Here is a 25,706-nt window from a genome sequence, read left to right on the forward strand (position 1 = left end):
GCATAGGGCTCGCCCCTCTATTCATCTGCGGGTTCAGGGGAAGGGGATACCCGGTCCGCCACCTAGAGTTTGCACCCCAGCGGGTAGCACCCATTGATTCACTTAAGTATGGGTAAACCTAACAATCTTGATGTTTTCGTTGTTTTGTGGGTGGGGGGAGGGACTTGGGTTTCTGGCAAGTTGGGGCTGCTTCAGTGGGAGGTGGGAGGGACGTTCACGGGGGTTCAGTATGCAGGCAGCAATTGTAGAGTGACAGCGGAGGTGTACAGGGACTCAATGTGCAGGACTGGTATGTGTTTTTGTGACGCTGATGGCTCGGGAGGGTGACGATGTGATTAACATAATGACGTGGAATGTGCGGGGTTTGGGGGACCCGAGGAAGCGCAGGAAGATTTTGGCATACCTAGATAGACAGCGGATCCATGTGGCGCTGTTGCAGGAGACCCATCTAGACCCAGGGGCGGTCAGCACGTTCGCATGCAAATGGGCAGAGCATCGTCTGTTTTCCTCCTACTCCTCCTATGCCCGCGGGGTGGCAATCCTTTTTAAGAAACAGCTGCGCTATGAGCTAGCAGGCACGATCTCAGACCCGCAGGGCCGCTATGTGATTACCTGGGGTAGGTTGGGGGAGGATTCTATCACAGTAGCTAATTGTTATGGTCCGAATACTGATAGCCCAGACTTTTTCCATGATGTGTGGGGCAAGATAATGACGATTGGTTCTGCGCACATAATATGGGGGGGAGATTTCAATGTTGCCCTCAGACCGGCTCAGGACCGCTCACACCCCATGCCGCACCACTACACTAAATCCAGGGAGGCGCTGTCCGGCATACTTGAAGAGGAGGGGTTGATTGATGGCTGGCGACATTCACATCCCTTGGGGAGCGAGGGCTCGCATTTCACATCCCACTTGGGCAGCTGGGCGAGAATTGATTATTGTCTGTTGTCCCGAGGACTGGCTTCGGGTATCCGAGAAACCTCGCACTTGGCTAGAACATACTCGGACCATTGTCCGGTAAAGCTGTCGTTTTCTTTGCCGGGGTTGTAGGAAGGTGGATATCTGACTATGGTTACCCCCAACTTTTTACCTAGTGTCTAGCTGGTTTTTCGACTTAGTTGGCCTGAGATCCTGCCATTCAGGGTCTCAGGCTGTCTGTTCTCTCTTTAAAATGGACTCCATGTACCCTAGGTACATTCCCAATTGGTAAGGATCACCTTATTGGACCCTGTACAGTGTACCCTAGGTACCCAGGGCAGAGGTGTACCCTAGGCCTTCCAGGGGCTGCAGCATGTATTATGCCACCCCTGGTCTGGCCTTTCAATCAGACACAACTGGCTGATCACTCAGCTGGGGCAAGGTCGTGTAATCACCCCTTGCTTAGATATAGTATACCTATATCTACCCCTAAAATAGACACATGTGTACCTATCAGCCACTCCTATGGCAGGCCTTAACAATCCTGGAGGCAGAGTGCTTGGTAACATGTGAGATGGTGCTCTAGCATGAGCTGAGCCTGTCTGCAGCTTTCGGAACCATGTCCTTATAGCTGTTCTATGATATAGCCTACCATATACTCCTAAAGTGCCTTATAATCTTAAACGGTTATGGTAACTATGGTTTGGCTTTATCAAAACATGTCGTGTAAGGTGTCTAACACTTTGGAATAATAACCCCATACCATTTCTGGTGATGAGGATATTATTCCCCCCTTCTAGAGGGAGAGACATGTTAAAATCCTACTTTGCTGTTTAACTCTAACCAAAGCCTCAGCATCACAAAATGGATGCTGCTGCCACAGACACGAGTCTGACCTCCTGCTGCTGGGAGTGATCCCAGCCAGGGAGGCTTGGACAATAGGTTTCCTGCTTGGGGAGGTGCTAGCACCTCCCCAGACAGACTTTAGTGTATTGGGGCAGGGAGGGCTGAAAGGAATGAGACATGCCTGGGGCACACAAGGTGTCCCATGCATAGTCCAGTTCAAACCGGTGCTGGGGCACACCAGCCCCAGTCCTGGCGCGAAACTGGACAAAGGGAAGGGGGTGTAACCACCCCCCTCCCAGGTCCCACCCATAAGGCGTGACCTAGCAGGTAACCCAGCCCCCCAGATTAGTACAAGAGTGGTAGCTGGGCCCCAGGAGATTAGATTATCCTGAACCTGCAACTTGAACAGAAACTCTAGACCTTCGACATTCGACGAAAGAAGAAGACTGAAGAATCTCCCTTGTGGCCAAGGAGTGGCTACCCTGTGCAAACAGGCACCATCAAGAGACTACCCTTTGCTTTGCTGAAGTTCTACGAGGGACCGACTGCAGAGCCCGACCAGAGCCTTGACTTCCAGACTTCTCCGACCCTGATCCACATCCACAGCCGAGCTGAGATCCGTGGAGGCGACGAGAGACGTGGGACCGGCTACCTGGGAAAAGTGGCTAGTATCTTCCAGCGCAGCTTCTGAGGCACCCTCGAAGTTGTGCACCGGGGATTGAGAAACCCCAACCCCAAGCACCATCTGCACCGAAGATCAGCCCCCCACACTCCACGAGTCCTGCGTGGGGCCCTTCTGCATTTTCCTGCTTGCCGCGCCTGTCCGGTTGCTTGCCCGTTGGCTAGTGGCCTTTGTGACGACGCATCCAGAAATCTTCACCGCTGGTTTGGCTCCTCCAGACTGGCTCCCGCTTCCTTGCAAAAGAGAAGCACCCCAGACCTTCCTGGTCTGCACCAGAAGCAAGTCCTCCGTTCTTCGTGGGTTCCGCTTGCCAAGGCTTGGTGAGTCCTAGTCCAACTTCGACGCCGCCGACAGCAAGAGCCTTCGTGGGACAGCTCGCCTCCTGGTCCTGGTCGTCCTCGACGTTCCCTGGTCCTCGTGGCTGCAGCGACAAGCTCCACCTTCACCTGCAATCTTCACGACATCGCCTGGTTCCTTCCTGGTTCCACGTGGTCACTGGCTAGTGACCTTGACTCTGTCCCTTCTGCTTGCAGGTCTCCTCTCTTCTTGATCCCAGCCTTGGGATCCACCGGACACTCTTCACTGACTGCCTGTCAGCAACTTTCCTTCAGGCATCCATAGAAGTCCACGACGAAACCCGACGCAAGTTCACACCTATGCACCCGCAGCCTGTGGGCTAGGTAACTTGGGTACTTCGGTGCTCACAAGGGTAGTGACTATCCTAGGGTCTAGTTTCCGAGTCTCGACTCTCTAGCTGCTTTAGAAGTGTCCTTAAACTGTTAATTGCTAACAACTACTATTTCTATCGACTTTTACGCATTACGCGTGAGTGTTTCCACTCTGCACCTGAATCCCGTGGGCCTCCCACTTACTAACAGTTGCTAGTGTAGTGTAGCCCCAGCGATTCCCTAGGCCTAGGCCTATCCTATTTCCGTGACAGTGGTCCTTATACCACTTACTTAGTATATGGTTTGCGTGGCCCCTAGGGCCTAACTGTATTACTTACCTGTGTGACTTAATGTATGCTTAAATAAGACTGTTGTACTTACCTCTAATCTCATAAAGAGTGCTGAGGGTTTGACTAGAATAAATACACTTTATTTTATATATATATCTGTTGTGGTGTCCTTTCATTTGGTATTCAAGGGATTATATATGGTATCACAGCTGGCTTCACATGCCATTCAGAGTTTAGCCTAAGACTGCTCTTGTCCATGCTACCACTAGGATAGCTGGTCTATAAGGTTGACTTTACAACCAATCACCATAAGGGTATTTGGACTGATATAAGGTGTACACTAGAACTAGTGACATCATACATCAGGCCAACTTCTCACAGGGGTATGCTGCTCCTAGACCACGCTGGCGAATGCAGCCCACCGCGCTGCTAGATGCCGTGTTTCAGATGGAGCTCGAGGAGGAGATACGAGATTTCTTCGCGAGGAATAAGGGTTCGGTCAGCAGTGTAGGAGGTGATATGGGAGGCCTTTAAGGTGACGATGCGCGGCTATTGCCTCTCTAAAAGCTGTGGAGTGCTTAAGGATATACAGCGCACTCTCAGTCGCCTGGAGCAAGAACTGAAGGAGTTGGAGGGCCTGATGGGTCGGGGACAGGCGGGGGCAGCGCACAGTGCATTCCGGGAAACGCTAACTAAATACGAGGCTGAAGCGCAGCGCGAGCTGAAGTCCCGTGGGAAATATTGGGTGGCCCGCAGATACGGCGAGGGAGAGCGTCCTGGGAGAGCTCTCGCGGAAGCGACGCGCCCCCCTCGTTTTGGCGCCCACATATTAGAAGCACATAGCTCGGATGGCGCGGTTCACAGAGATTCACACGCCATACTCAATACATTTGTAGACCACTATCGCGCACTCTACACGACTCAAAGGTCGGGGACACTCGAGATGGATGACTTCTGGGGAGATATAGCTTTGGGATGGTTGGGAGATGCACAGCGGGAGTTTTTGTGTCACCCGTTTGAGCTCGACGAGGTGCGAGAGGCGATCATGCAGTTACAAAATGGGAAGGCGCCGGGTTCAGATGGGCTGCCGGCAGAGTTCTATAAGAGTTACATTGATGTGATGGCACCAGTCCTTCGGGAGGTGTATACGGAATCCCTGGAGGTAGGTGTGCTGCCGCCGATGAGGGAGGCAGTGGTCACCTCGTTACTAAAGCCTGGAAAGGCCCCAGACTCCTGCGACTCTTATCGGCCGCTCTCGCTAATTAATTGTGACGCCAAAATACTGGCTAAGGTGCTGGCGAATCGCCTTGCGTTATTGATGGACAAGATTGTCCTGCCGGACCAAGCGGGGTTCGTGCCCGGGAGGTCAACCTCCCATAACCTCCGGACGCTCTTTTCCCTGGTGCAGATGGTAGATCAGGAATTCCCGCTTGCCGCTGTGTTCCTTGATGCTACAAAGGCATTTGACTCAGTGGAGTGGGACTATTTATTCGGTGTCCTTCGACGGATGGGTTTCCCTCAGCTGTATCTCTCCTGGCTGCATTTGCTGTATAATCAGCCGACGGCCCGAGTACTCATCAATGGGCATCTATCCCCACAGATACCGATTTCGAGGGGTACCCGACAGGGATGCCCACTGTCACCCCTGCTATTTGCACTTGCTGTGGAACCGCTGGCTGCCAGACTCCGACAGGTGCACAATGACAAGGCGTTCCGCTGCAGCCTGCGGCAAATACTGATCTCGCTCTACGCGGATGATATAACATTATATGTCAGGGACCCGCAAGGCAATATTAACCCCATATTGCGGGAGTTAATCCGATTTGGGCGGCTCTCCGGAGTGGGTATTAACTGGGGAAAGTCTATGGTGTTCCCGCTCACTGCGGCGGTGACTCCCTTCCCACTTGACTTCCCGTTAGAGTGGTGCCTGGAGGATTTCCGGTACCTGGGGATTCAAGTGGCCCGCGACAGGGACGAGATTATTAGGGCATTTTACGGCACGGCTGTGGAACGGCTCAAGGCCAATGTCACGAGGTGGATTGCGCTGCCATTATCGATGGCGGGCCACGTGTCGCTCATTAAGATGAAGGTACTCCCGCAGTTTCTGTACCTTTTCCTCAACATTCCCTATCACCATGGACAAGTTTTTTTCGCCACGCTGCGTTCGGAGCTTATACGACTGGTGTGGGGCGGCAATCAGCCACGTCTGAAATGGTCTATCCTCACCAGGCCGTATGTTCAGGGAGGGTTCGATGTTCCGGACCTCGAATTGTACTATTTATGTGCTCAGGCACATTATGCTTACTATTGGATGCGCCCCCGCGGTATATGCCGCAGGTAGCAGTAGAGACCTGGCTGGCCGACCCCATCCCCCTCAATGGCCTCATACACGGTTATAAGGACGCGCCGGTTGTGGCATCCACCACGATCACTAGTACGGTGGAGGCGTGGCGACGCCTGGCGGCCCTCATGGGAGCCTCGTTCCTGTACTCCCCCAGATTACCACTCACATATCATCCGTGTCTGACATTACTACAGGAGAAGGGGTTTCAGGATCTCAGCACCAGAGCGAGGGTCGCGACTTGGGGAGACCTCTTCCGAGGAGGGACCTTTCGCACCGCTGAACACTTTTTGCAGGGCACGGCAAGCACACTGCTCGATGTGTTCCTCTACGTGCGGTTGCGACAGGGTATGCGGTCGTTGCTTCCCTCTTTTCCCTGTGAGCCAGAGTGTTTCGCGCCGTTGCATCTGCTTTTGGGTGCGGTGGACGGGGGGGCATTTGGTGTCCAGATTATATGCCTCTGTGCGTGAGGGAGACACGGGAGAGGACAGCTCGTCCCGGAGCCGATGGGAGGGGGAGCTGGGGAGCGACCTCACGGATGAGCAATGGCGATACTGCTGTCGCCAGACGGCGCAAATATCGGCTAGCAGCAGGTTCCTGGTCATACATTTTAAATTCCTGCACCAGATATACTATACACCGGTCAGGAAGCTACGCTTTGGGCTGGCTGACAATGATTGCTGTGGGAGATGTGGCCAGTCAGGGGCGGGCTTTCTGCATCTTGCGCTGCGGTGCGAGGCTATTGGGAGCAGGTGTTCACGGCGCTTGGGAACATGATTGGGATTCAGCTAGACGGAGACCCGCTGCTTGCGCTCTTGGGGCATACGGCTCATATTCCCCCGACCCATAAAAAATATGTTGCCATTGCAATGCTCCTGGCGAAGCGGAGGGTGGCCTGCAGATGGGGTAGGGGCCGGGCCCCGAAATTCAAGGAGTGGCTGGCGGACATGACATTTTGTCAAGAGCAGAGCACCACTTACGCTGAGCTATTGCCACGAGCCTCACGGCCCAGGGATGTGTGGGGACCGTTGGTGGGATACCTCCTGACGCATGATCCCGTAGGGGATGCCCCTGTGCTGAGAGCGGCTGGACATGCCAATGAGGGATGATTGGTGCAGCTGCCTCTGCCCGCAGAGTGGCTGCGCACTCTTGTCTGGGTAGAGTTTGAACGGGCTCCATGGAGGTTCGGGAGGGAACGGGGATTTGTACATGGAGGGGTCTTGCATGCACAGCGCAGATGGGATTTATGGTTTTTTTTTCTGCTGGGTCTATTTACTCATCTGTCTGCCTCCTTCTGACTGTTGCTCCTGCCTGAATTATTGCATGGGTCCTGCAAGGGCACAGGTTAAGCTCATTACATGTTTGGATTTTGGACTGTGTACCTCCTATAGTCATTGATCCCTTGAACTTGCTGGTACTGTAACTTGGTCTGTTAATTAACTGTTCAAAACTACAAATAAAGTTTAAAAAAAAAAATGATTTGCAAAGGTGAGGACCAATCTCCAAAAGCCTCCTAGGCAAATTTCTTTGAGATATTTTTAAGGAGGGCAGCGATACCGGATTTTCCTCACGCTGATTGGGGCCTAGGTCTACCTGGCATGGATCCATACGTTTTGCAGGCTGGGTGATAAATGAGACTGAATCTTTAAACTCTTGCAAGAGCTCCTGCATGCTTGCATGTGACGCCAACTGCCTCTGTTGCCACACCATCCCACCTTGACATGATGATATGGAGAACGCATCTAGGCAGCACCACCGCTGTGCTCTCATGTCAATCAATCATTGGTCTTATCCTTGTCTTCAGACTGTAATGAGCTTGAAGTGTGCAAATCTAACTTGGAACCTGTAGGAAGCTGGCTCTGTATATACTATACCAAAGTGAGGTATAGTTTGCACAGTGTCCAGTGGAACCCCAAAGGTAGGCAGAGGTAAAAGCAGATAGCACCTTACTCTCTATTCGTGGTAGTGTGGTCGAGCAGTAAGGCAGTATCAGAGGGTAATGTTAAGCATTTGTTGTACACACTCAATCAGCAAATTATATCACACACTTAAAGACTGAACTTCGAACCAATTGGTTTTGTATAAAAATATTCTTTTAGTTATTTTATTTTCTAGAATCAAGCATGCCTGGCACAGGTAAGCAATAAATACTTTACAGTAGTAATGCAGTTTGAATTGTAATTGCATATGCACTTTGTTTTGACTTACTGTATGGTTGCAGATAAATGCAATACTTTGTAAATATACAGCACAGACTTGAATTGCCAGGGAGACTTCCTCGTGGTGTTGGGCCACTCGAACTCAGACCAGGGAGGGAGTCGGTGCAGAGTGGTGGAGACTCGCGGATCCTGCCGGAGCTGGAGTTTGTTGGTGAACAAATCCAATGTTCACAGGAGACAAAATCTTTGGTTTGGAAGGCAGGGCCGGGCCTCGGGGTTCTTGAGGTTGCTGGCTGCAGGACACATGGAGTTTCGCTTCTCCATGTTCAAGGTGTGGACAGGCCAGTAGGGCTGGGGCCAAGTCAGTAGGCGTCCTCCTGTTAGCTTCAGCACAGCTGTTCGGTGCTTCTTTTCTTGTAGTCATTGTCTGAGAAAGCAAGGTTCGGGGTGCCCCCTAAATACTAGATTTAGGGGTGTTACAGGCAAGTAAAGGTTGGGACCATATGGGTCTCTTCCTTGGGGTGGGTACACCCCCCTATTATGCCACCCTCCAGTGGGAGGGGGGCATATGCCTAACTCTGGTAGGCTGGGTCCCCCCATCTGCAGGATGGCGGGGACAGAGTTGTGCTTCACCTCACCTCCCCCACCTGAGGAGTGGAGTTGGCAGAGGTGGACACACCTCTATTCCTCACTTGTTTTTACCGCCGGTTCTCCTGTCCAAAGTGGGGGTCAGAACCAGTGGGGACCAGCTGCTGAAAGCAGCAAGTGGCCTGTGGAAGCTCACAAAGGCAGCAAGCCTTTGAAGCTTCCCCTTCGTGGACCCTGCCCATCCTGGGGGAAGAGGCTTCGCACCTCGTCCCAGGATGTACATTGTTTCAGGCCCCCCGAGAGCAGCAGGCTCTCGGCCCAGGGGTCCAGAAACATGTCTGGTGGTGGCAGCCGAAAGCAGCCACTCAGCCTTGACACTAGTGGCAGGTGGTTTTTCAGGGGGCATCTCCAAGATGCCCTCTGCGTGCATTTTTTATTAAATCCCACACTGGCATCAGTGTGGGATTAATGTGCTCAGAAGTTTGATACCAAACGTCTCAGTTTTCAGTGTAGCCACTGGTAGAGTGCACCCAGTCAGAGGGGTGACTGATCTATGCCAGGGCAGTGGGTTGTAGGCATGGCACACAGGGATGTGTGCCATGTCGACTTTTCACTTTCTTCTGGACCAAGACATGCGGCCTGCAAAGGCAGTGTGTGAGTGTAAAGGTACAGTGCCTTTAAGGGTGGCACAATAAGTGCTGCAGCCCTTAGAGGTCTTCCCTGTACCCTGACTACCCTCCCACCCCCTCAAGCCTCCAAACCCCACTGCAGATTTAAAAGACGATATAGCAGTCTTTGGTATAATAAATATGCATGGAGAAGACATGGCTTGCGAAGCACTACAAAATGGATTCTCAGATCATCAGTTAGGATCTGGCCTAGTAGAAAGGCCCTCTGAGGCAGTGGCGTGTGGCTTCAGCAGAGCGGTCTTCTACAGTTGTGATCATTCCGCTTTATATAATCGAAATCAGACCTCTGTCACACCTTGCCTTCTTGGTATTGCCATTAGGGTTAAGCAAAATCCTGGCACTGTGGTATTTATGATAATTAAAGAGAGGCACCATAAGTCCTCAGGCTAAGCCGAAGTTAAAAGCATGTGCCTGTTGCAATAAGGCCTTCATGTGACTGGCTAGTGTTTAAAGCAAAGGATTTTGCTACACGTCTGGCAGCTCTTGACACTGAGGGCCCTCTCAGCATTGATGGCCACATAAAATTGTGGAAAAGCCTTTCTGGGACTCGTCAGCGGTATTAAAGGGTTAAAGGAGAGGAGAGCAGTTGGCCTAACGGCTAGGGCGCTCAACTTCGGACCTGGGGAACTGGGTTCGAGTCTCCGTAATGACGCTGAACATCCTGTGATTCTGGGCAAATCACTTAATCTCCCCATGCCTAACAAAGAATGAATGTGTGTCCTAATGTAACGTAACTGGTGCTATGTAAAGCGCTCTGATACCGGATTGGATTCGGGTCAAGTTCGCGCTGTATAAAACTCTGCAAAAAATAAATAAAGGGGGAGACCAAAAGCACATGTGTATAAGTGTAGTCCCTTCACAACGCCTTTGTACCTGGATCCCAATTGTGGCAGTAAATCTAGATAAACTTCCTTTCAAACAACAACTTTTAAAACACTTAGTCTAGACACAGAACGAACGTAGAAAACCCCAGATATCCCCACCCAGTCAAAACCCACCTAAGTTTATCTCATGAAAAGAGGGTCTCCAACATTACAGAAAAAAACATAAAAGGACATATCCCCATGCTGAAAGAACCTGCTCACAATGTCCAGAAAAAGATTGGAGGAAACTGACTTGGTTGGCTGATCTTGGAGAACGTGAAGTTTTTCCTCTTCCTAAAGCTGCATATCTGTGGCTGTACACTGTTGCTACTGGAAAAGGGGAATCAAAATGGGACTAAGCAGCAGGGTCCTTTATGCGTTTCTATATTTCCTTTTTCATTTTTTAACTACCCTCCGATGTCTATCAGAATAGAAAAATATGTTTCCCTTACATAGGCATGCATTTATTTTGCAAATATTAACAATACACCCAGCTACAACCGCTGGCCAACAGGAAGCATCTTATTCAAAGTCAAACTTTATTAAAGAGGGAAGGAAAGAGACAAGGAGGAAGTAAAAGAAGGTGAAGAGGAGACAGAGGGACAGAGGAGATAGAGGACAGGAATCCACCCACAGCTTGCGGTATGACTCGGTAGGGGTCTAGAGCTGACTGTCATTAAGAGGGAGTGCCGGGTCCGGTATAGGAGACGTGGGGAATCCCAGGACTCGTATATATCGGGGGCAGGTAAGCTCTATGAATTCTTAAGATAAGTATGCCACAGTAGATCCCCAGGTCTTATCGAATTTGGGCAGTGTGTGGTTGATCCCCGCTGTGATCCTTTCCATCCACACCACCTCCCACAACCTGTGGAGCCAATCTAACTTATTCGCGATATTGGATGTGCCCCACTTGGCCAGGAGGGCCTGCTTGGCTGCCCCTAACGCTAGAGTGATCGCCCTACCCCTACAGTACCAGAGAGGGTATGTGAGAGGGTTGGGTAGCCCCAGCAGGATATAGCTAGGAAATCAGGGGAGTTCTGTCTGATATATCTGATCAACTAAGGGCAGAATGGTCTCCCAGTAGGCCTGTATCTTAGGGCACCGTGCCATAGGATATGGGATAATGTACGCGCCTGTCGGCATTTGCGCCAACAGAGATCGCTGCTGCGGGGCTTCCATTTGGCGACCCTCACCAGGGTGTAATACCAATAGTGTGCAATTTTTAGGAGCATTTCCTTCCCTGATGTACTGCACGATTATGCCCGGGCCCTGTGGATGATATCTGCCCACTCTTTGGGTGAGAATTTCCGACCCAGCTCCGCTTGCCACCTACTTTATTAAAGAGGGAAAGAAAGAGACAAGGAGGAAGTAAAAGAAGGTGAAGAGGAGACTGAGAGGGACAGAGGAGATAGAGGACAGGAATCCACCCACAGCTTGCGGTATGACTCGGTAGGGGTCTAGAGCGGACTGTCATTAAGAGGGAGTGCCGGGTCCTTGCCTTGTTGAGAAAGCCATAAATGTCCGACAGGAGGCGTTTGTTGGAGGTGAGAGTAATGTACCAAAGCTCAAAGTTTGTGAGGAGCCGACCTGCATGCAGACAGACCTGGGGCTGTGTAACCCAGTGACGCAGCACCAAGTACTGCCAGTACGCTTCTTTAGGAATCCCATAATGAGCCACCAGCCTGGGGAAATCCAGGATTCCCTGTTCATCAAAAAGGGCACCAATAAGTTTACAATTTGCTTCTTGCCACTTCAAGTAGGTGTTCCCTACGAGAGCCGGGGGAAATCTGGCTTCCCAATAAAAGGGGTCAAGGGTGAAATGGCCGAGGACAGCTGGCACTTCTCTTGGACTCTGTCCCACACTTTCATAGTAGCGCGCAGGACCCGGGCGACATACACACCCAATGGACGATGACGTCTAGGAAGCCAGGGGACCTCCCAGAGGTGGGTCCCTGCCACACCCCTATCCATGAAGCACCAATGTTTTTCCGATTCTACTTGGTACCATTCAATCATCCTCTGCAATTGAGTCGCTTCGTAGTAGCGCCCAAGATGTGAGACACCGAAGTCTCCCTCGTCCTGCCTCAAGTACGTGAGGTGGCGCGCCATGCGCGGTTTCTTTCCCGCCCAAGATGAAGCTGTTGATAAGTTGCTGCATTTGCGCCAGCGTCATAGGTGGTGGGCATAGGGGGAGCCTCTGCATAATGTGGAGCAGACGGGGCAAAATCGTCCATTTGACGGCAGCTATTTTGCCCAGCCAGGAGTGGGCAGGTTTCTTCCAACTATGTAGTTTGTGGCCGACCTTAGCCAGTGCCTCCGAATAGTTCACCTGGTTAGTCTTCGCGGTGTTAGCGAAAACCCTGAGCCCCAAGTAGGTGATATCGGTAGCAGTCCAAGAGAATGGAAAGTTCTGCGATAGTTGGTGTCGATCCGCCACCGGCAGAGTGAGGCTCAAAGCCTGAGTCTTTTTCAAATTGATTTTGAAGCCGGTCGCCGCACTAAAGGCCTCGACCTCTGCCAGCAGAGTGGGAAGAGATAGCAATGGGTGAGTTAAGAAGAGGAGTACATCGTCCGCGTACAGGGAAATCTTGTGTTCCCTGTCACCCATCCGAAGCCCAGTGATCATATGGAGTTGGCGGACAGTCTCGGCAAATGGCTCCATAACCCTGCTTCGTGCCGCGTCCGATCTGGAAGGGGCGGGAGACCACCCCGTTAAACCGAATACGGGTCTGTGGGCCATGATACACACAGTTCACCCAATTCCGGAATCTCTCCCCAATCCCAAAACGGCGGAGTGCCTGTTGCAAGTAAGGCCAATGGACCCGGTCAAATGCCTTTTCGGCATCCACCAAGAGGAGTATCGCCGGGGTCTGGGTCAGTTGCATCTTATCCAGTAAATGGCATAGGCGGCGAGTCCCATCCCCGCAGTTTCGGTCGGGGATAAACCCCGATTGGTCTGGGTCCACCATGCCTTGCATGTGGGGGACGAGTCGTGATGCCAAAATGCTTGTGAAGATCTTCAGGTCCACACTGAGCAGAGAGATAGGGCGGTATGAAGCACACTCTCAGGGATCCTTTCTGGTTTGGGAATGACCACTACCTCTGCCACGGACATCGAAGGGGTCAGTTTCACAGATGCGCTAAAGGTATTTAACAGTCGTGCCAAGATTGGGGTGAGGTCTGGTGAGAAAATCTTGTGGTCGGCTGAATAGAGAGCCTTGTAGAAGGCCTCAAATTCGGACGCTATGTCGACGTCCGCACGCAGGATCTCCCCCCGCTCATTCGTGAGTTCCGCGACCCGACCCGCCGCCGTCTCAGCCTGGAGAGCGTGTGCCGAGAGTCTTCCTGCCATGTTACCGCCTTCGTGGTATCGCTGCCTAGTGCCGAGCAGAGCATATTCTGCGCGGTCGAGATCTAGCGCCCGCAATTGCTTCCTCGCCTGTGTAAGTAGTCGCCGGGTTTGGACTGCCCCCGTACGGCGGTGCCCTCCAGCTCCCTAATTTGGTCCTCTAATTCCCCCCTCTTTGTCCTACAATCCCTATTCAGGCCCGCCGCAATGGCTATACAGTGTCTGCGAAGGACTGCCTTCAGGGCGTCCCACAGTATACCGACCTCCGCCGAGCCTACATCATTCATTTCCAGATAGGTTTGGATGGCCCCACGTAGTTTCAGAACATTGGCATCATAAGTGAGCAATTTGCGGTTTACCCGCCATGCACTCTGCCTTGAGGGCCGCCTGGGAGTAGCAACGTCAAGACGACCGAGGAATGGTTCGAGAGCACCGCCACCCCAATCGATACATCCTTGGAGGACGCTGTGACCCCCTGGCGAGGTCTAAATAGATCGATGCGGGCGTATGTTTGTTGAGCCGTGGAGAAAAAGGTGTATTCCCGGGCCGTCGGAAAGCGGTGGCGCCAGGCGTCCATGAGGCCAGACATCCCCAGTCTCTGAAACATCATGTCGGAAATCGAGCCTGTGTGTCCTACCCTAAGCGTCGATCTGTCCAGGTCCGCCGCTGGGACCAAGTTAAAATCGATCCCAATCACAAGATCCTCATCTGGAGACTCCAAAATTGAACTGATCGTATCTCTTAAGAAAGCGTCCTACTGCTCATTGGGGCTATAAACCGATGATATCGTATGTACCCGTTCTCCCAGTAACACCTCCAGGGCTAGGCGACGTCCAGTGACCTCCGTGTGAGTTCCCACAACCTTACCCTGAAAATGTGAGGCAAAAAGAATCACCACTCCAGCCTTCTTTCCCGATCCCGGTGAAAAATAATGTCTATCGAACTATTTAGATCTTAGCCGCTTTCAATCCGCCTGCACGAGGTGGGTCTCCTGTAGACAAATATCGCACGTAGCATCTCTCAACAAGGCAAGAAGCGCGAGCCGGTTTGCTGGCGAGTTAAGGCCCCGCACATTGAAGCTCATAGTCACTACCTTAAGTCGGGTCATGTGGTGCCGTGAGAGGAGTCGTGCGTGCATTGACTTAGCCTGTCGTGTGGAAAACCATCCGTCGCGGGGTACCTGCTCTCCCCGTCCCGCCAGCGGGCCCCAACATCAGTATTTCCCCCTCCAGCAACAGTGCCTCATAGTGTCCCTCCGGTAGCATGGAGAAGGCCCAGTGAGTGTGTGGGGAGGTAAGCCCCGGGCCTCGAACCCAGCATCCAGCGAACCTCCGAAAGGAAAGAGCAAATATGACGCACAGTGAGCACACCCCCAGTAAGCATATCAGACCCAACCGCCCGCCCAAAGTGGTACCCTCCTCCTTGTTCCCCAACACCGCCCCCAGCCACCAAAATTGATAAATCTCCCTACCTGTCTGTGGGATGGCAGTGGATCTCTCTTTCGTGGAGAAAAAGAACAGAAGAAAGGTGAGAAAGGAAACAGGCCGAAAGAGAAGAATATAAAAGAATTTCAACATCTTCTTCCAACAGGAAAAGTAAGCACTGGCGTGCAGGGGTCCATGGGTCTGGCATCCCCTCTCATGAGGTGGGGCTCCCCCCACCAAGACCGCTGTCTTATTCCATTGGGATCGGATCAGTCACTTCGTCAATAGGTCGCAGGCCTCCGGTCCCCAGGGTTGTTCAGTGCAGTCTTCTGAGCCCTCCCTGCTTTATAGCTGTCGCAGCATGGCCTCACGCTCTTGTCGGCACTCCTCCTCCGACGGCTTGGTCTGGGCACCCCTCCTAGGTCCCTGTCTTCTGCCTGATCTCAAGGGCCTACTGGCTGAGGGACCCCACTCCGTCGCGTCACAATCCTCTGCCACCGGCAGGGCGTCACCAAGTACGGTCTTTGCCTCCGGTATATTCCACACCCCATGTGTTTCATTCTGCCAGACGAAGGATAGGCGGAACGGGTGTCCCCATCTGTATTGAATCCCTTGTTCACGGAGAAAGGATGTGACAGCCCGTAAGTCTTTGCGCCGCTGTAGGGTGAGGGGCGAGAGATCTTGGAAAACCCCAACCTGGATGCCCTCACATTCCACCACCTTTCGATCTCGTGTAGCGACCATGATGATCTCCTTTGGTCGGTAGGAATGCAGGTAGGTCAGGATATCTTGCGGTTGGCCAGGACCGGAGGCAGGCCGCCCGGCTCGATGCTTACGGTCCAACGTGACTTCCTTATCCCGCAATTCAGGAGCCATGTGTTTGAAGAAACGGAGGACCCATTCTTCCAGCTTGCCACCGTCTGCCTTAAGTGGCACTACCTCGAGGCATATGTTAGAGCACCTCGAGCGGATTTCCAGGTCTTCTAGCTTCAGGTATAGATCCTCATTCCACTCACGAAGGTCAATGAGTTCCCAGGCTTGTGTAGTGAGTTCCTCTTCTCGACGGTCTCCGTTACGTTCCAGGGTGTCCACTCTGTCCACCACCTCGCTGAGCTCTGTCCGGAGCGGTTTGATGTCAGAGGCCATCTCCTGTCGCAGGCTTGCAAAGTCCTCTTGGAGTGAGCCAAAGAGCTGTTCCATAAATTCTTTGGTAATCGGTTCAGCAGCGTGCCCCACCTCTGGGTCCGTCCATCCCTCGCCAGTCTTCTTCCCACCCGTTTTCTGGAGCAGGTCTTCAATGGAGGGATCTTTACTCAGGGTCTCCTTCTTCGACCGTTGTGTAGCCATGGCCATGGCTCGCAGTGCCCAGGATCACACCGCCAAGCATGGGCAGCCTCCCACGTGGCGCCACCGCAATTCCTCCAACTTCACCTGCCTTGGGACAGTACACTCCTAGTTCCACCAATGTGCTGGTCACAGCCGCAAGGACGCCCGCTGAAGAAAGTCGGGCCCACCCAGAACGCCTGGTGCTAACAAATATAAGGCCAGGAATCAAGGTTCTGGCCGCCATCAGAGGCATTTGTGGGCAGGCACCCCCCATACCTCACAGCACCTGCAGAACCTGGGCCAGGGATCCTCTCCAATGTCGTGGTCTGTATGTTATTTCTGCCCTCTAGTCCTCAGAGTCTTTAAGACAGCCTGGGGGAGCCGTCTCTAGCCAGTGTCTTGTGAGGCCTCCTTCCGTGCCACACACCACGGCTCCTTCATTTCACCCCACGCCCTGCCGTGCTATGATACACCGCTGATGGCCCCGGCAGCGCCAGCCACTCTCGGCGGAGCTGGCACTCACCGTTTGTGCATAGCTCCTCGTGAGACCCTCCTCTCGGCCCCAGCCGTAGTGCCAGCCGCCACTCTGCTGTTGGTAGCGATCCTGGGGGCCAATACCTCAGCCTCTCAATCCTGCATGTTAGAGCGGGGGAGGTCTCGATTCCTTCCCTCCCCCGTCCAGGAGACCAGGAGGCCGTGGTGCTGCCGTTCGTCCCCAGTCCCGGGCTTCTCCCGACACCACTGCTTCCCAGTCCCGGGCCCCGAAAGGGCCTCCCTGCCGCCTCGTGCGGGGCCGCTCACTCACCGGCACTTTTCCTCTCCACCACCCCACTGCTCTGTGTCATCAAGTCTCCACAGGCGCCAGGAACAATGCGCGGCGGGGTCAGCAGTCCCGTTCACCACCAACATGTGCCTCTGCACTTCTCCCGCAGGCAGCCACACGCGGCCGCCGCACCCCTGCTCCAGGCGCGGCGACCGTCAGCAGCGAGGTCCCGGCGTAGCGCTCCACCTCACAGTCTAGATCCCCAGGCCAGGCAGGTACTGCCGCTCATCCCTTCTAGTCCCGAGCGAAGGCGAGAGCCACGTCGCCGCCCGGCCCCCCGGCTTCAGGCTCTGCAGGGCACTGCTGCCACGTCAGGCCAGGCCCCGCAGAGGCCGCCCCTCAGCACCGGGCAAGGCCGCAATCCCGCCAGGCCCTCGCAATCTGCATCACCTCGTCGGCAGCCTGCTATGCCACCACCACTCCAGGGCCCGTTCACCACCAGTGGGCCCTCGGGATGGCCGTCACGCTGCTCTCGTACACACCGCTGCTCGCCACCTCAGAGCATCTGTGGCTGTTCACCGCCGCGTACAGGGGACCCCTAAACGTCTGCCCCCAATCACTCTGTCCAGCGCACCCTGAGGACACCGCAGGATCCCCTCTAAGGTCCGAATGCCGCCAAATGATGCCGTATTTCGGCCTCGGCGAGCGGAGCCCCAAGGAGTCGATGTTACTCTGCCGCCATTTTGGCCACGCACCCATGCATTTATTTTCTAATTGCTGATATTTTTCTCTCCAATGTAACAGCTTTCAAAGATAATGCAAGATAGTGGAGGTAAACAGTATTTACAAATAAAAATGCTATGCCCACAAGAGTGGAGCTGTATTTTGCGTTATACTAGCTGAAGCGGAGATGCTGTGTGACACTGGAGAAGGTACAAGGGAGGACACAAACAATGAGAGCTTGGCATCAGTTTACACCCTTTGTTTTAGACAATGTACATCACCAACAGTTCTAACTTCCTACAAGTTACATTTGTTTTTTTCAAAGCCCCTCTCGATCCTATACTAGAACCATCCCCAAAATACTTTTCTCCTAGGTCTTCCCTTATTATCCTTGTTTTTGCTCTTTGGGATATACATCAGCTTCTATCTGTCTTTCTATTTATTTTTGTGCAGTGATAAGTCATCTCACCTTTGGTCATGGTTCTTAGACCTTGAGGACTCAGAATAGGTATCATAGGATGGAGAATAATGGTGGTGCACGTCACTATTGTCCTCAGTCGCTGGAGAGCGAACCACTTTATCTCCACTTTCTGTCTGAGATTTTACCTCTGTCCTGTGAAGAAAAAAGGGTGACTCTGAAATAAGAGCACTCACTGTTTAAACCATCCAAACAAAAGCAGTAGCACAATTACATAATAAGAGGAAGGTGGTCTGTCATCTAGCAGACAGTTTTTCTGTTCGCTTAACTATCAATCAATGGAAGTTAGCTGGAAAGGACTGGGGAGGACAGAAGTCCTGTGACAGATACAAAAAAGTGTGATGGGTCCAGCTGTTCAGTCATGCAGCACAGGGCTGAAATCAGGAATGAAAAGCACAAATTACAATCTGCAGCAACTCAAGCACTCCTAGTCCAAACTCACTTTCTCTGTAAGAGTTGCATGCTATACCAGGCAGAGCAGGAGAAAAATTGAAATGGAAGCCCAACAACAGCACAGCTGTATTTGTGCCCAGGCGCTGCCCTGAGGTTCTATTCTGCCTCCCCACTGAGAATTCCATTTAACCCATGCTCTGCCAAGGTGGACTGCACTGGAGATGGTGAATGCTTCAGATGAGAGTGAACCAATGGATTAAAATACCAAAGTGTGTGGATTTAATACTGTTCCTGAACCCGTGGTTCACAAACCTGATTTTGTCTGAATCACATGCTTTTTAGAACAGTTCAGATTGTCAGCCAGGAAGACAGTTGTGCTGGAAAACCACAAATTTAGCGTAACACATTTTTGTTTCAGCACAAATTATATTAATATATTGTGTATATGTTTATCCAGTTTTAGATCGGAGTAGCTAGCAGTAAATACCTAGAAGGTGCGAGTTAGGCTGATGCCTCATCTGAAAGCACAAGTTATTTACTTGTGTGACGAAATATCTGTAAGATACATTTGTTAGTGATAGATTCCTTACCTTAGAATATCCCCAGGTGTCAGACTGGATTCGGAAAGTTTTCGTCAGCAGTACCCCTGCGCGTCGGCAGGCATCGTCGTGCAGCTCCGTGTATGTCGTTGGCGTCATAGTTGCAGAGATGACATCGTCGGAGCTACTTAGACGTCCCCACGCGCGCTGACGTCAGTTCTGTACATGACTTTTCACGCCAGGAACGAAGAGCCATGCCAGAGACCGACTACTGGTGCATTAAAACTAGGGCCCTGAAAGGGATGACCTTAACCCTAGAAACTAGTTGGCAGAATGGGGTGGATGGGCGGGGGATAAGGAATCTATCACTAACTAATGTCTCTTACAGATATATCGTTACACAAGTAAATTGTGCATCTGAAAGAGACACGTTAGTGATAGATTCCTTACCTTAGAATACATACCCAAGCAATACCAACCCCGGTGGTGGGTCTGCAAAGTGAGATTACACCAGAAAGTCATGGAGAACCGAACGGCCAAAGAAGACGTCTCTCCGGACCTGACTGCCAAGGCAATAGAGCTTAGTGAAAGTGTGCAGCGAGGCCCACGTGGTCGCCTGACAGATGTCACGCAGGGGACACCGTGTCCCAATGCAGTAGTAGCTGCTGTCGCCCTGGTCGAATGGGCGCACAATCCTACCGGAGGCTCCTTTGAAGCCAAAGAGTAACAGGATTAAATACACAAGACAACCCAGCGGGAGATAGTTCTCTTGTGCAAAGTCCAGCCTTTCTTGGCGACCACGTAGCCAACAAAGAGCTGGTCATCCACCCGGAATGGTTGTGTGCGGTCAAGGTAGAATGAAAGCGCACTTTTGGTCCAGACGGTGGAGCCTCTCTTCCTCTCTTGAAGGGTGCGGAGGCGGAAGAAAAGGGGGGCAGAGAGACAGTTTGCCAAGATGAAAGGCAGTGACTACTTTTGGTAGAAAGGAGGGACGTGGCTGAAGCACAACCTTGTCCGGATGAACCACCAGGAAAGGAGGTTTACATGAAAGAGCATGGAGCTCACTCACACGCCTAGCAGAGGTGATAGCCACCAGGAAGACAGTGTTCAAAGTTAAGAACCGTAAAGGCCAGTTATGAACAACCAGGTTCAAGTCCCACTGAGGAATCAGAAAAGGAATAGGAGGGAAAAGGTGAGTAATGCCTTTGAGAAATCTATTGACAACAGGGGACTTGAAAAGAGAGGGCTGATCAGGCAGCCTGAGGATAGCTGAAAGAGGAGAAAGGTAGCCCTTGATAGTGCCCAGAGCAGAGCCCTGCTGAGCCAAAGAGAGAAGGAACAATAGGACCTCAGAAAGAGGGGTAGAAAGGGGATCTACAGCTTTCGTTGTGCACCATGCCACAAACTTGTTCCACTGACAGGCGTATACAGTTTTACTTGCGGGACGCCTGGCTGCCAGAATCACATTACAGACTTCAGGAGGTAAGCCAAATGGAGTCAACTCTCGCCGCTCAATCTCCACGCAAGGAGGTGGAGGCTGGACAGGTTCGGGTGGAGGACCGTCCCCTGGTGCTGCGACAGGAAATCCTACCGAAGAGGCAGTCGGATTGGGGGATCCACGCTCATACCGAGTAGCTCGGGATACCAAACCCTTCAAGCCCAGTCCGGTGCCACAAGAATGACTTGCGCCCGATCGCGCCTGAACCTTTTCAGCACTCTGGGCAGAAGTGGTATAGGCGGAAAGGCGTAAAACAGACCGCAACTCCACTCGCGACGAAAAGCGTCGCCGAGCGAGGGCCGCCTTGGAAACTCCAACGCGCAGAATAGCGGACATTGCACGGTCTCTTCTTCGCCGTATAGATCTAACCAAGGTTCTCCCACAGGTGAAAGAGACCTTGCGCCACCTCCGAGTGAAGACGCCATTCGTGATCCATTATACACAGACGGCTGAGTACGTCCGCCCTGGCGTGCAAAGGACCTGCCAAGTGGTGAACCACCAGGAAAATGCCCTGATGTTCCAGCCATGTCCAGAGACGCAGAGCCTCTTGACATAGGGTCTACGACCCCACCCCGCCTTTGTCGCATTTCCACATGGTGGTGTGCACACCTGCACTACTCTCCCCTTGAAAGAGGAGAGGAATGCTTTCAGTGCAAGTAGGATCGCCCTGAGCTCCAAAAGATTTTCATGGAGCTTTAACTGCACCTGAGACCAGATACCCCTAATCTCTGCCTCCCCCATGTGGCTGCCCCATCCCAGGAGGGACACGTCCGTCACCAGTGTGCTCCGGCTGGTGACCACCACTGTAAGTTTTGTGCAGTGCCCTCCGAGATCTGGACGTAGCCGGACAGGTGTCCCTGATGCTGAGTCCACTGGAACTACCGGTTCCATTGCAGAGCCCGCATATGCCATCTGGCATGATTGATCAGCAGGATGGAGGAGGCCATGAGGCCCAGCAGCCTGAGTGTCTTCCTGACCGAAACCCAGGACAAGGGTTGAAAGATCGGAATCATAGCCTGAGTGTCCCAGACGCACTGTTGGGGAGGACAAACCCGAAAGTGCGCTGAGTCCAGAACCTCTCCGATGAAGAGGAGCTTCTGAGAGGGAATCAGATGAGACTTCGGCACATTGATGGAGAACCCCAGCAAATGCAGGAGATCGGACGTAGGCTGGAGGTGGCAGACGACTGCCTGGGGCGAGCCCATCTTCAAGAACCAGTCGTAGAGATAGGGGAAGACTGAAACCCCTGATCTGCGCAGATGAGCTGCGACCGCTTCCAGCACTTTTAGGGAACACCCGAGGGGCGCTGGTAAGGCCCAAAGGGGAGCCCGGGGAACTGAAAGCATTCGTGGCCAGCCGTGAACCGCGGGTAACGCCGGTGGGACGGCAGGATGTGAAAGTAGGCGTCCTGCAAGTGTAACACTACCATCCAGTCATGAGGATCTAGGAAACGATCGAAGTTCCAAAGGTCTAAAACACCGGGGATTCAGGTCCAACGGAGTGGTCACTTGGAATCCCTATTTTGAAGGACCTAGGCAGCATTGAGTGCATTGCCACCCTGCCACAATCCGTTGGATATTCACTCCTCGGACCTGAATCTCCGGCCTGTCCCCGTACAGGTTAACATAAGCATCCCTCGAGCGTATACTTTTTATTACGGTCTCACCGTACTTCCCCCTTCCGGACACAAAGTTTAACTGAGTTTATTGGGCAATTTCTTATGCTCAGGCCAGCAAATTATCTTGTCCTGATGATGATCCTAGTATTTCACGACAGGATCGAAACGTCGTCGACCTAAGCAAACAAGGTGCACATTAATCCATTGTGTAAAAAAGTGCAATTGTTGTTGTATAAAAAGCTTCTAACATTGGATAATGTACATAAGCTCTGCCCGTCTTGCCTGAAATGCCTTCTTGTTCACTTGTATGTAATTGATCTTTATGTGATGTCAGTTCTCCCTGAAGGATACAGGACTGTGTCCCACAAAAAGTATGTTTTCGTATTTGTGAATATTACATTGAAGAATTAAAAAGGGTTTGTCCGGCTGGATATCCCCCTAATATAGTATCGATTCTGGACTATATTTATTCTTTCTGTATCCTCATTGTTCTAAGGACCATTGTTTCTTTAAAAATACTATTATCCAAGGTCCTCGATTACCTCGTTTGGGTTCCCTTGTTTTTTCAAATAGGAAGGTTTTGAGGCAGCGGGGGTAGGGGTGGCGGTTGACTGATCTGCCCGCTAGCCCTGGGACCCACCCTGCTGTTATACAAATTGCTCTGCCCATGGAGGATGCGGGGTCAAGAGCATAATGGATGGTGAATCCCGCCGCATCTTTGCCCTCGGCAATTGCTTGAGAGAGCACCTTCCAAGCCTCCGCTAGTCACTGAGACAGCACCTGCGCCACCGTGTTCCATACAGAGTTGGAATAGAGGGCCAAAAAGCCCTTGGAGAAGCAGAGCCCTGGACCACTAGAAACTCTGGCGGTAGGTGCTGTGCGATGAAACTGGGGTTGCCTTGCATGCAAAGGCGGCCCTGTGTGACTTTTAAAGTGCGTTATTGAAGGGTAGTAGCAGCTCTGTAGAGGAAGCCACTGTAGTGAGGAGATTTGCCTTGATAGGTACTGTAGGGAAATTGAGGTTAGGAGTCTCCCCTACGGCATATCACAGAATGAACCCACCACCTCCGTAGCTACGGAGGAGGGGACAGTGTATCAGGGTGTGGAGATAAATCCAGCTTGCTGGGATCCTCCATATTGTCAATCTAGTGTAGATCATCCTCACAGCAAGCTGCGAGAAGGTCCTCAGACCCCTCCTAGTACCCCCTTTTGGTCAGGAGTAGGAATTGGATATAATCCGGCCCTGGAGGCAACGATGCCGAGGCCTGCGCCGACGCCAGATCCGAAGGCGGCGCCGAGGCTGGAGCCGATGCCGAATCTGAAGGCGGTGCCGAGGCCAGAGCCGGATCCGAACGCGGCATCGAGACCGGAGCTAACTGCCGCACCGAGGCTTTCAGCAGTGCTACGGCTGGAACTAACAGCTGCGCCGAGGCCGGAGTCAATGGCGGCGCCGAGGTCGGAGCCAACAGCTACGCCGAGGCCGGAGCCAAGGGCGGTGCCGAGGCCGGAGCCAAGGGCGGCGCCGAGGCCGGAGCCAACGGCGGTGCCGAGGTCGGAGCCAACGGCGGTGCCGAGGTCGGAGCCAACGGCAGCGCCGAGGTCAGAACCAACAGCAGCGCCTTGGCCAGAACCAACGGCGGTAGCGACGAGGCCGGAGCCAACAGCGCCACACGGTACCTTGCCAGCGTAACCGGGGCCAAAGGCGGCGGCACGGGGGTAGAACCACCCAAGGGATTCGCGGGGCCCAAAGGCGCTCCGGAGGGACCTGATGGGACAAAGAAATGGCCCATGGCCAACAGAAGTACCTGTACTTTTTCCGGAGGCACGTACGGTCCCCAACAATGCAGATAAGCCGCAGGCAACAACGGAAGCCCCAAAGGGGAGTGACCACCCGCCCCTCTGAGTCCCGCGACCGGTGAGCGGTAGAGGAAGAGCAACGCCGCTCCGTCGACCTTTAATGGCGCTTGTGACTTACCTGTCCCCGATTCCGATGAACGATGGTGTTGGCTGCGCCAGTGATCCCTCGACCTCCCACGGGAATGGGACCTTGAGTGGCGCAGTACCGAGTGCCGGGCCTCCAACAACTACCGGGAACGCTCCCGCAAGTCATCTGCGCCATGGCCCGACAATCGGGGTACGTCTCGGGGAGATGGTGTGCCCCATGCAGAAGAGACACACGTTGAGCGGGTCGGTCACCGGCATAGTCCTACGGCAGTCCCAACAGGACTTAAACCCAGGCATCCCCACTGCACCAAAAGTGGAATTGTCAACAAAAACAAGATACAATTCTCATAAACAAGCCAATTTTATTGACTAGGAGCACCACTCTAGGATCTGCGCTTGCTGGCGCGGAAAAAGAAAGAACGGACGTCAGCATGCGTGGGCACGTCTAAGTAGCTCAAACAAAGTCATCTCGGCGACTACGTCGCCAACGACGTACACGGAGCCGCAGGACGACGCCTACCGACGCTCAGGGGTGTAGGAGAGTAGGGTCTGCTTTCTATGTTCACCCCCACTTTTTGCTTTTGCTTTACTGGTTTTCGACTTAGATGTGGCTGTGGGCCTGCTAATCAGACCCACAGCCCTGCTGTTCTCTCTCTAAATTAATACTATGTACTTTAGGTGCATAACCCATTTGGATAGGATCACCTTATTGGCCCCTGTACAGTGTACCTTAGGTACCCAGGGCATAGGTGTACCCTAGGCCTACCAGGGGCTGCAGCATGTATTATGCCACCCCTGGCCTGGCCTTCCATTATGACACAACTGGCTGATCACTCAGCTGGGGCAAGGTCGTGTAATCACTCCTTGCTTAGGTGTAGTATTCCTATACCTATCTTACATATAGACACATGTGTACCTATCAGCCACTCCTATGGCAGGCTTTAACAATCCTGGAGGCAGAGTGCTTGGTAACATGCGAGATGGTGCTCTAGCATGAGCTGAGCCTGTCTGCAGCTTTCGGAACCATGTCCTTATAGCTGTTCTATGATATAGCCTGCCATATACTCCTAAAGTGCCTTATAATCTTAAACGGTTATGGTAACTATGGTTTGGCTTTATCAAAACATGTCGTGTAAGGTGTCTAACACTTTGGAATAATACCCCCATCCCATTTCTGGGGATGAGGATATTATCCCTCCCTTCTAGAGGGAGAAGACATGTTGATACCTACTTACCCGGTTAAAGTTAACCAGAGCCCCAGCATCACAAAATGGATGCTGCTGCCACGACAGAAGTCTAACCTCCTGCTGCTGGGAGTGATCCCGGCACGGGAGGCTTGGACAATAGGTTTCCTACCTTGGGAGGTGCGAGCACCACCCCAGACAGGCCTTAGTGTATTGGGGCAGGGAGGGATGAATGAAACGAGACACTGCCTGGGGCACACAAGGTGTCCCATGCATAGTCCAGTTCAAACCGGTGCTGGGGCACACCAGCCCCAGTCCTGGCGCGAAACTGGACAAAGGGAAAGGGGTGTAACCACCCCCCTCCCAGGTCCCACCCATAAGGCGTGACCTAGCAGGTAACCCAGCCCCCCCAGATTAGTAGA

At 52.7% G+C, this 25,706-nt stretch overlaps 1 protein-coding gene across 1 annotated transcript in view; it reads right to left on the reverse strand.

Moving 5' to 3' along the window:
- CEP350 (centrosomal protein 350) overlaps nt 1-25,706 on the reverse strand; it is a 1,602,561-nt gene that overhangs the window by 651,192 nt on the left and 925,663 nt on the right. The window contains exon 21 of the mRNA XM_085601771.1: nt 18,100-18,243. Coding sequence (XP_085457897.1) covers nt 18,100-18,243 — 144 coding nt within the window. The remainder of the gene's footprint in view (nt 1-18,099; nt 18,244-25,706) is intronic.

The sequence above is a fragment of the Triturus cristatus genome, chromosome 4_2, assembly GCF_964204655.1.
Source record: "Triturus cristatus chromosome 4_2, aTriCri1.1, whole genome shotgun sequence".
Classification (NCBI taxonomy): Eukaryota; Metazoa; Chordata; class Amphibia; order Caudata; family Salamandridae; genus Triturus; species Triturus cristatus.